The sequence below is a fragment of the Periplaneta americana genome, chromosome 7 (genome assembly GCF_040183065.1).
Source record: "Periplaneta americana isolate PAMFEO1 chromosome 7, P.americana_PAMFEO1_priV1, whole genome shotgun sequence".
Taxonomy (NCBI): Eukaryota; Metazoa; Arthropoda; class Insecta; order Blattodea; family Blattidae; genus Periplaneta; species Periplaneta americana.
The window spans coordinates 179,017,983-179,030,354 of NC_091123.1; the positions used below are offsets into that span (position 1 = coordinate 179,017,983).

The window sequence follows — 12,372 nt, forward strand, 5'->3', positions numbered from 1 at the left end:
CAAGTAGCACCAGTTTCATTTTGTTTAAGAAATCACCATCTTCATCAGCCATACTGATCATGTCCCCAGCAAAACACAGAACTTGATGTTTGTACTTTGCTCTGTGGACATAATTACAAAATGCGACGAACAAACGAAACACTATGATAAACAATTGCCTACAACTCAAAACCAATAATTGCCATTATCAACAAACTTTAAGGAAATGACATCATGAATGTTACCAACAAAACAAATGTATAATATCCCTTGTTATATATTAATACGAAAAATGGTAGTAAAATTCCGGGAACTTTTTGAACCTAGTAGTAAAAGGGTTTGTTGATCAACCAACCAGAGACAAGTCTGTTAAAAGACTTCCTTTCCAGATTGAAAACATGTGTCGGAAATTTATTTTGAATTTTTAAGGACATAATAAAATAATTATTCATTGTTTTGGTTAGCCTACACTTAGGTATATCAAAAAGGTCACGGTTTCTGGTGTTGTATATATGAACATCATTCCTGTGTGTCAACATATGTGAATTATCTTTGACAAAATAAATAAATCGTTCTTTTGACAGTAAGATACGTTGATCCTAGATAATTGAAGTTATTTACCTGCTCTCTTAATTTGTTATTAATCATTATTTTGCATCTTTTATGATTTGTACCTTCGAAAGCCATTGCTTTGGTTTTCTTCCCAGAAATACTCATATTATATTTACTTGCGTGATTTTATAACATATGCGGAACAATAAGAACATTGAAAAATAAAACACTAAAATTCACACAGCTAAAATTTTATAAAACAATGGCAGTACCAATGCTGAAATACGCCTGCGAAAATTGGACACTTATCAGATCAAATAAAAGAAGAACAGAGGAGCTGAAATGAAGTTCGTACGTTCAGTAGGAGGCTGTACATTATTAGACAAGAAATATAATGGAGAGATCAGAACAGAATTAAATATTTTTAACCTGACAGAAAGAATTCAAAGTCTAAATCTAATTGGCTACAGCACATAGAAAGAATGCCACCCTACAGACTTCCACTGATTTTACTCCACTACCAACATAAAGGTAGAAGGAATATAATAATAATAATAATAATAATAATAATAATAATAATAATAATAATAATAATAATAATAATAATGATTTATTTTAGCTGGCAGAGTTAAGGCCGTAAGGCCTTCTCTTCCACACAACCAGCAAAAAGTGTATATACATATGCATGAACTTACAAAGAATTCAACAATTTGATTTAGATGAGAGTTACATGTATACAAGAGTTATTTACGAATTAAACAACAAAATACTATGAACTATTAATTAAACACTGAAATAAACTGTGTAGCAGAATTAAACTAAAATACATAGAATGTTAATATATTTCAAATTATATTAGATAATAGAAAGAGATTATTATGAGACAATTTTGAAAATGCAGCACAATGAGGATGATGTCTAAAGAAGAAAAGCAACAGTGTAGTCTGTAATATTTTAAATCAGTATGATTGGAGTGAAATGCTAATAAGGTTATCTTTTAAGCTGTTCTTAAAGGTGTTTGTTGTCTTGCAGCCCCTAATACTTTGTGACAAGGAATTCCATTGACGCGAGGTGGATATTGTAAAAGATGAGGAATAACAAGATGTTCTATGAAGAGGTATATTTAGCGTGCCACAGATAAGTGATCTGGTATTTACGTCGTGGTTAGAGTATAGATAAGAGAAACGAGACGAAAGGTAATTTGGTGTTGAAGTGTGCAGAATTCGAAAGAGTAAAGACAAAGAGTGTAAAGTTCTGCGTTCTTTAAGTCGGAGCCACGAGAGACTTGCGAAGGACGGTGATATGTGATCATATCGTCGGATGTTGCACACGTATCTGACGCACATATTCTGAGCTCGCTGTAACTTGACTGACAGTTCAGAACTTAGGTCACTTAACAAAACGTCACAATAATCGAAGTGCGGCATTACTAGGGTTTGTACTAGGGTAAGTTTTAGTTGCTGGGGCAAGAAGTTTCTCAAGCGACTCAAAGAGTGAAAGGAGGAACAGATTTTTTTTATCGTTTCTTTAACTTGAAAATTCCAACTTAGATTATTATAAAAAAAGAAGCCAAGATTTTTTACGACAGATGAATAAGGGATTAGCGTGTTGTTAAGGGTAACAACTGAAAGATTACTGTTATTAAGGGAGTTAACTAAACGCTTATGTCCAATGTTGCGCGTCCGATGACAAGATGGACAGACTCGATCTATTGATGTGGAAACAGGCCTAAGGCTAATTCCATGATGTAGAAGAAGAAGAAGAAGAAGAAGAAGAAGAAGAAAAAGAAAAAGAAAAAGAAGAATAAAATAAATAAATAATTGATAACATTTTTTTATATTGAGAATTACTACAAATATTTTTTTTTCTGCTGAAAATAGGGCGAAGAGCTGACAATTAGAAGAAATAAAATCACATTATTATTTTACACCATTAAACTACCGAAAAACGATAAAAACCAAAATTTATTTATTTTTGTCAAAATTCGGTGTACAGACTCTCCTTATTCAACATTTGGTTAATTTAGTTTTTTAATAACATTGTTATTTTAAATGTACGGTACTACTAATTTAACTTGTGGATCTCTTGAAATGTTACATCTTTCAGGTCTAAAAAGCCAGAGAACCACTGTTGTATTCTATCCATCTTCGCGTTACTCTATTTTTGTGTGTAAGTCTTGTCTATTCCCTCCTGGTTATTACATTCCAGTGAGTTATACAGGGACATCATCTTATTTTTACTAACATTTTTAATATTAATCTGGCTATACCTTTAGAAAACCGGAAACACCGTTTGCTACCCCTTTCCACGACTGTAGTTCGGTGATACTGGCGTAAAACACAAACAAATCACTCTACTAGGTATAGGAGGGAAGAAAAGTAGTTCATCCATTTACGTAAACTAGGAATATCGCGATTTTTAGTTCGATAATTTTCATTAGGTTTTTGTTTAATCAAAATACAGTACAGTATTAACAATGAGTGTTTTTACTCACGAACTGAGTTATCCATGCGAACGCATTCATTATGCAGTGTATATTATATTGTCTACAGCACATTAGCGTACAATATAGAGAATGAAGTCAAATTGAAAAATAATCATAATATGGATATTTAAACACATTTTTGAAAATGGTGGCCGTTCATTTCGATACAGGCTTCAGTTCTTTTGTGCATATTATCGCACTATAGACTATTGCATCTAATTCCAATTGCCAGTTTCGTCCTTCGTACTAGTAACTCATGTTGAAATAATTCTGTACCTACTCTATAAAAGAGTACCTTACGTACTGTAAATTCAATCTTCACTTCTGCCCGACCCGCATAGATAAAATTACTCACACATGCTATCTACTGTCCGTCCAAGTGGTTATGCCGCAGGATCGTAGAAAGGGGGGGGATCACGTGACAGTTAATTACTTAACGAGGCCCTTTTATTTAAGTTATTTTAAACAATTGTATAATATTACGTAAACGTCCAATTCCTAAAAGAAATTAATGCTTTCAGAAAAGACCTAAGACAGCCCAACTTTTATAGAGGGGTGAGCAGAAGCAGGTGGGGGAAATCGGGATGCGACGTAGGCAAACGGACAATACCTATGCGAAAATATGATTCAATAACAGTCTACTATATACAGTCGCGAAGCTTAAGGTGTTTTTTTTGCAAATCTCGTGATAAAGCGCTCCAAGCGGTTAGCAACTAGAAACAATAGACTGTCCACGGTCGACTTTGGACTGTGTCGTATTTCCATCGAGTGCTATCTAGTTGCTTATTTCACATTGATGCTTGTGAAATGTTCGTTATTGGTTGTAATGAAAATGTTAATGACTAAAATATAATAATTGAAATAATAATATGGGACAAGGAGGAGACGTTTGTAGTGCTATAAATTGTAGCAACAGTAAGAGAAAGAGGCCAGAGTTATCCTTTTTCCGATTTCCGAAAGATTCAGAAAGGTTCCTGGGTTTCCACAAGAATGCTGTGCAGAAATAAAACTCTTAATTTTGAAGTTCTTTGTGACTGTTAGAATACATTATATGCTTAAATTTCACAATGAGATGTTTCAGTCTAACCGAAAGGACATTAGATACCGGTTAAAGTTCTGTCACTTAGGCTGCTAAATTTCCAGAGAAATAAAGGTTTTTTCAGAGGATATATTTTTAATTGTAGCTATTAATTTTGTTATTATTTTTATGCGTTATTTTACTAAAGACGTAGAAAAATTAAGTTTGTTTTAATGAAATTTATTGATCACGTTTTATTTTCAATTCTGGTGTGATTATTATTACTTAACCTCATCCCACTTTGTTAACTACGTAAGCCCACACTACAAGTACCGGTACAAGTAAGTTACTCCATTAATTCATATTTCCATTATTATTGTTGTAAAGGGAAATGGAAATTAATATTTATTGGTTTCATAGTTAATTATCGCTATAATCTTGAATGAGTGAAGCGATTATAGTAAATTTCAGTTCGTTTTGCACAAACAAAAATAATATTACTTATTTCTTGCGGGTATCTTCGAGTTTATGGTGGAATTTAATAAACTTCATTAAAATAATAAATTAACTTTATGCATTTAATATTTCAATAATGGAAGGAAAGTGTTAATTTTTCCAAAAGAACACGACAACGAAAGTGTAACATATTTTGTCGTCTGCTAGGAGAGAGATCTGCGATGATGAGGCGATAGTAGCGATCCTAGTGGTGGGCAACTACCCATGTTTGCATTTTTACTACATATTGAGCTTCGCGACTGTATATTGATCATATTACCCCATCCCTGGAAGCAACAGGTTGGCTTAAACTAGATAAGAAAAGAAATTTACATTCACTTCTCTTTCTCTTCGAAATCTTGAACTCTTCTATTCCTTCGTACCTGTCGTCTCGCTTCACTTACCTTTCTTCCCACCATAATCTGAACACACGCTCTCGTCATGAAACAATACTAACAATACCATCCCATCGCACCTCCTCATACTCATCTTCTTTCACAATAGCCCTGCCAAGACTCTGGAATTCGCTACCTGCTAGCATCAGGGACTGTCGAAATAAAATTGAATTCAAACGAAAACTTACTAGGCACTTGGTCAGTAATTGATTACTTGTAAATAGTTTCTTTAATCTATCACAAAATATTTCAATATTCAGTAATTTCATCACTATACAATTTTGTTATTCTAGATTTAATTTGTAATTCAGTAAATATAAAATATTCTTTGTTTCTCTATGATAAATTATCTAGTTTTAATTATTCAGGTAATCTTTTCGTACTTTGATTTTATTGTAATTGTAAATTTAATACTAACTGTAATATTATTTGTAATTGTAATTGTAAATTTAATACTAATTGAAATTTTATTGTTGATATTTTAGTTGGAATCTCCTGGTAGAGGGGCAGAGAAGGCCTGACGGCCTTATCTCTACCAGGTTAAATAAATAAATACTTACTTACTTACAAATGGCTTTTAAGGAACCCGAAGGTTCATTGCCGCCCTCACATAAGCCCGCCATCGGTCCCTATCCTGTGCAAGATTAAGCCAGTCTCTATCATCATACCCCACCTCCCTCAAATCCATTTTAATATTATCCTCCCATCTACGTCTCGGCCTCCCTAAAGGTCTTTTTCCCTCCGGTCTCCCAACTAACACTCTATATGCATTTCTGGATTCGCCCATACGTGCTACATGCCCTGCCCATCTCAAACGTCTGGATTTCAAGTTCCTAATTATGTCAGGTGAAGAATACAATGCGTGCAGTTCTGTGTTGTGTAACTTTCTCCATTCTCCTGTAACTTCATCCCGCTTAGCCCCAAATATTTTCCTAAGCACCTTATTCTCAAACACCCTTAACCTATGTTCCTCTCTCAGAGTGAGAGTCCAAGTTTCACAGCCATATAGAACAACCGGTAATATAACTGTTTTATAAATTCTAACTTTCAGATTTTTGGACAGCAGACTGGATGATAAGAGCTTCTCAACCGAATAATAACACGCATTTCCCATATTTATTCTGCGTTTAATTTCCTCCCGAGTGTCATTTACATTTGTTACTGTTGCTCCAAGATATTTGAATTTTTCCACCTCTTCGAAGGATAAATCTCCAATATTTATATTTCCATTTCGTACAATATTCCCGTCACGAGACATAATCATATACTTTGTAAATAAATACTACTAATACTAAAAAAAATACTACTATATAGTAGACTGTCATTCAATATTGAAAGTTCTTTCGTCACTGGAAAACGCGAACATATTTCTGGAACGTACTATACTCACTAACTCAGTGCTGTTTACTATATACGGCCTTGATTCTGTGTGGAGGACAGTTGGAACTTCATTAGTAGAAGGGGTGGGAGTGAAGTACATTCAAAAACTCAGGTACCTACAATAAAAATTGAAGTAAAAATAAAATGATGTCCCTGTACGTATTCTGTGGACTATGGCGGCACATTCTGCAGACTACTCACAATCTGAACTTCTCGTTCCAGCGCGGATTCAGCGTCTGCGGCTTGACGGTGGTGGCGCGGATGAACTTGGCGGGCACGGCGGCGGACAAGCTGTCGCGGTGTTCCCTCCTCTCGCTGCGATAGCTGCCGTGTTCCTTCCGCTTGAAGCTCAGCCGGAAGCTGCACACATCAAACACACCAAACTGTACCACAACCACCACATCTACAAAACGCTAGAACATGTCTGAACTTGATACTCTTCCTTTCTCCTGTTACAGGTCCAGACATATTTCAGTCAGCTAAGCACTTTGTGCGTAAATAAGTCAATAATTAAGCCAGTGAGTCAGTCAGCTAGTCACTAATGGAGTAATTAAGTTATTCTGATAATCAGTTGGTCACTGATGAAACTTTTTTCATACATAATGACGAGTAAGCCAGACATTTATAAGATAGCAGTCAATCTTCAGTAAGTACACGGGTCTGTCAACCAATCATACTATGTGCAATTAATTAAGCAAGTTAGTCGTATGTAGTATGTTAGTAGTCTATATTAGTCACTCAATAAGTACCGTAGTTAATTAAGTATGCTAGTTAATAAATCGCACTTAAGTGAGTGTGCTAGTCAAATAATAAATAATTAAGTGTGTAGGCCTATGATACCCTCTCAATAAGTAGTCACTCAATAAATGATTAAGGGGAGAGGATGGTATTTTTTAAAACTTTTTTCCTATTTGGTGTAAAATATTAATTTTTTAGTATGTAGAGAGCTCATAGCTGTGGCAACTTAACCAAATAAAAATATTTTGAAAAAAATTATTTGGGGGTCCAAATTTGAAAAAATATACCCAATGCAGGATTGTACTAAAACCGATATATTTAAACCATTTTTAAAGATAATTTCAAACAGTGTTTTGCAATGTATTTGCAAAAGCATGGTCTACAAACTGTCTATAACAGAATTTTGATATTAGTCCCTACGTTTGTAAAGTAAACAATTAAAATTTAATAACAATTTTCTGATTTCCTTTCTTGCAAACAAACGGACGTATTTTTAAAATAAAATCAATTAACAAAATTCTGTAATAGACAAAACTTTCCTAATAGTCTAAAGAATGCGTGTTCTAAATTTCATGCATGTATATTTAATAGTTCAGAAATTATATCCATTTTTGTCTGGCAATGTAGCAAAAAAAATGAAGTTACTGGAAACCGATAAAAGTGGGCGTGTGATTTAAAAATCCATAGCGCAGGAAGTTTAAAAATGACGTCTCAACATCCGATAAGGGCACAAATACCCACAAAATGTTATGCAATGCATTCCACATATATCAAAGGGTATTTTAAAGAAGAAAAAATTTTTTTTTGAAAATTTAATTTACCGAAAACAACAATAAAAGTGGGCGAATGATTTAAAAATCCATAACGCAGGAAGTTTAAAAATAGCGACTCAACATCTGATAAGGGCACAAATACCCACAAAATGTTATGCTATGCATTCCAAACATATCACAGAGTATTTTAAGGATTTTTTAAAATTCACTCATTTTTCACCAAAAAAATACCATCCTCTCCCCTTAAGTAAGTAATTAAATATGTATGGTACATTCTCAATAAATAATTAAGTAAGTAATTAAGTGTGTATGGTACACTCTCAATAAATAATTAAGTAAGTAATTAAGTGTGTATGGTACACTCTCAATAAATAATTAAGTAATTAAATATGTATGGTACACTCTCAATAAATAATTAAGTAAGTAATTAAGTATGTATGGTACACTCTCAATAATTTTAGTTACTCAATAAATAAGTACGCTAGGCACTCGAAAAGTACTGTAGTCAAGTACTCATGCTTCATTTCATTTAGTGTTCTGCCCAAGGGCAGGTCTTTCACTGTAAACTCAGCTTTCTTAAATCTTTCCTATTTTCTGCCTTCCTCTTCGTTTCCTCATATGATCCATTCACTCAATAATTACCCTAATTAAGTAAGTATACTATATAATAATAAATTGTTTTATAATTTCAATCTACAACTTATCAATTAATACAGAAACAATTTTCTGTTACTTCACATCACAAGGTTATATATCTACAAATATGTTCGATTTTTTAAAAATCATCTTCAGGTCAGAGCCATAAGTTGACAAATTGAGCATAGGTGAAATGGAAGAAAAAAACATATACAGTATATACAGACATTATAAATAAAAATCAAAACTGTTTAAAAGCAATATGATATAAAATGTGGTTCTAATTTATTTTAATATGACTATTACACTCTTACTACGTCATACTACTTTGGACCAATAAAACGGTACGAAAGGACGTATTTCAACCAATCATGGCTGCTTATCGCACAATTTTATCGCGTCCCTAGCATTTCTTTAATTTTATCGCGTCCCTAGCATTTGTTTAATTTTATTGCGTCCCTAGCATTTGTTTCTTTGTTTGCCAACATTTGAAACTGCGCTGGTCTGGACGTCGAAAATATATATAAAACTACAAACCACTCCAGTCGATGCACAGCAGTTTCAAATATGACACATTGGCATTCAAGAACAAGAATTAATAAAAATCACTGATCATACCTATGCATCTTCCGAAATCCGATTTACAAATAAATGAAGAGCACCATTCGGAAATCCTGAATAAGTTGAATACACCATGTAGGCCTAAATCAACGAGTTCCACTTCTATTACGCACACGTCCAATATAACATCAATTGAACCACCAACCACATTCAAATTTGAAAATTGTACATTCAATAATTATTCCTTTTAAAATTATTCATTCGGAAATCCTGAATAAGTTGAATACACCATGTAGGCCTAAATCAACGAGTTCCACTTCTATTACGCACACGTCCAATATAACATCAATTGAACCACCAACCACATTCAAATTTGAAAATTGTACATTCAATAATTATTCCTTTTAAAATTATTCATTCGGAAATCCTGAATAAGTTGAATACACCATGTAGGCCTAAATCAACGAGTTCCACTTCTATTACGCACACGTCCAATATAACATCAATTGAACCACCAACCACATTCAAATTTGAAAATTGTACATTCAATAATTATTCCTTTTAAAATTATTCATGTTTATTTTTTATGTCATCGTCGTTAATTAAAACTTTTCTAACACTTGTGTATATTAGTTAGGTTATGTTATAGCTTCTGCTATATGATATTATGGATAGTCACGTATCAGAGATTATTTAATATTAAGATTTATTGAAAATCATCTGTCAAGTGACGTTGATTACTGGGATTCGGATAATTGAAGTGGAATGTTGCATTTTAATAAAAATGAAACTGAATCAACAAAGCCTTCTCGACTAGTAACATTGCCATCGTGTATAATAGATCGAGAATTTCTTGACGAGAAGGCATTGCTCACTACTGCCATCTGGCATGCATCTAGCGTAATATTTATAATGTTGAGATGGTACAATAATACATTTGAAGACAGTTGTATTTTCTTAAGGCAATTAATATTTTATTGTATCGGAGTACTTCGTTACTACTAATCTTTATATACTTTCTTCTAATCGTGTAATAGTCAATTAAATCCCACTCGAGTTTCGATTTTCTCTAGACTGCTCGTGTTCCACTCGCAGATTTATCGATAAAATCAAAACGTCTAGTGAGATTACTGTTGACTATTACACTCTTACTACGTCATACTACTTTTGACCAATAAAACGGTACGAAAGGACGTATTTCAACCAATCATGGCTGCTTATCGCACAATTCTATCGCGTCCCTAGCATTTGTTTAATTTTATCGCGTCCCTAGCATTTGTTTAATTTTATTGCGTCCCTAGCATTTGTTTCTTTGTTTGCCAACATTTGAAACTGCGCTGGTCTGGACGTCGAAAATATATATAAAACTACAAACCACTCCAGTCGATGCACAGCAGTTTCAAATATGACACATTGGCATTCAAGAACAAGAATTAATAAAAATCACTGATCATACCTATGCATCTTCTGAAATCCGATTTACAAATAAATGAAGAGCACCATTCGGAAATCCTGAATAAGTTGAATACACCATGTAGGCCTAAATCAACGAGTTCCACTTCTATTACGCACACGTCCAATATAACAACAATTGAACCACCAACCACATTCAGATTTGAAAATTGTACATTCAATAATTATTCCTTTTAAAATTATTCATGTTTATTTTTTATGTCATCGTCGTTAATTAAAACTTTTCTAACACTTGTGTATATTAGTTAGGTTATGTTATAGCTTCTGCTATATGATATTATGGATAGTCACGTATCAGAGATTGTTTAATATTAAGATTTATTGAAAATCATCTATCAAGTGACGTTGATTACTGGGATTCGGATAATTGAAGTGGAATGTTGCATTTTAATAAAAATGACACAATCAACAAAGCCTTCTCGACTAGTAACATTGCCATCGTGTATAATAGATCGAGAATTTCTTGACGAGAAGGCATTGCTCACTACTGCCATCTGGCATGCATCTAGCGTAATATTTATAATGTTGAGATGGTACAATAATACATTTGAAGACAGTTATATTTTCGTAAGTCAATTAATATTTTATTGTATCGGAGTACTTCGTTACTACTAATCTTTATATACTTTCTTCTAATCGTGTAATAGTCAATTAAATCCCACTCGAGTTTTGATTTTCTCTAGATAAATCAAAACGTCTAGTGAGATTACTGTTGATAAAACATTTTGTAAGTTTTCAAACTAACAGTAGTATAGAGTGATGAACACACTATTTGAATCTTTTGATGTTATATAACAAGTTTCAATCATAAAATTGTATGTATGTGTTGATAATTGAAATTTAAAATTTAAAACCATAGCAACAAAATTAATGTAATAATATTAATTTAAAAGCCACATTCGAATTTCTTCCTACAATCGCTTTTGTTAACATTATGCATTAGTTGCAGTGACATAAAAGAAACTGAAGTCTTAAAACATTTTGAACTCAATAAATATTTCAGGCGCCATTTAAAATTTTAGTCGCTATGGCTACCTGGCGCCCGGTATTTTCTACCCCTGCTTTTTACAATAAGTAAAACGCATCTAGATATTTTAGATATAATTAAAGCTTGGAATTAACAAATGAAGAAGTATAAATGTCAGCACAAACTTAAAATAAAACAAATTAAGAGTGCGTGTTTTACGAGTCTGTACACATTACAATCAATGACTGTAAATATTTAAGTGTTTCAAATGAAAAATTTTTCTTACTTTCTGATAAAATACATTTTTTTTCTTTGCTAATGACGTGCTCGCTACCAAATTCTTCTGTTGGAGTACTCATTTCCAACGGCTTAGCTTTGTTTTGTTTTCGTATGTTCAATGAATAGCAGACCTGAAGTAAGTAGCGTTGCACGACGTCAAGCTATACTCCATACATAGCCTACATTGTTGGAAACTTTAGGTAACCAAACGCAGGACTGTACTGATAATAGATAAGTATACATATCAGCCAGAACTTCAATCAAAGGTAAATATGCTACTAAAGCATTGTAAATATGTACAATAATGTGTATTCTGAGTGAGTACACTTCTCTTACAGTAACTACAGAGGACTTCAACTCATCAGTATTATTGCTATATCCTAAATTAGCTCCATACTGCGCTCAGATTAATTCTCACGTTGTGTCAGCTTAAATTTGACTGTGATCTCCATGAAATATTCAAAACACAGCTAATGTATCCGTGAAACATGTTTCTGCGCTTTTTGCACTGTTTTGACGTTTGTGGAAAGGTCTATTTTTAAGTCTAAAAAATGAAGCTCTAATTCACGTTTCCGTGGTTACGGCTTAATTCTACACGCGACATATCAAAGGCCTCTAATTAATAGCACAGGATGTGCGGA

General features: G+C 33.2%; 1 protein-coding gene across 2 annotated transcripts in view; it reads right to left on the minus strand.

The window, feature by feature from the left end:
• The window catches only part of unc-13-4A (BAI1 associated protein 3), a 758,033-nt gene that overhangs the window by 122,628 nt on the left and 623,033 nt on the right, over positions 1 to 12,372 (minus strand). For both annotated transcript variants that reach the window (XM_069831997.1, XM_069831998.1), the window contains exon 6: positions 6,506 to 6,664. In XM_069831997.1, coding sequence (XP_069688098.1) covers positions 6,506 to 6,664 — 159 coding nt within the window. The remainder of the gene's footprint in view (positions 1 to 6,505; positions 6,665 to 12,372) is intronic.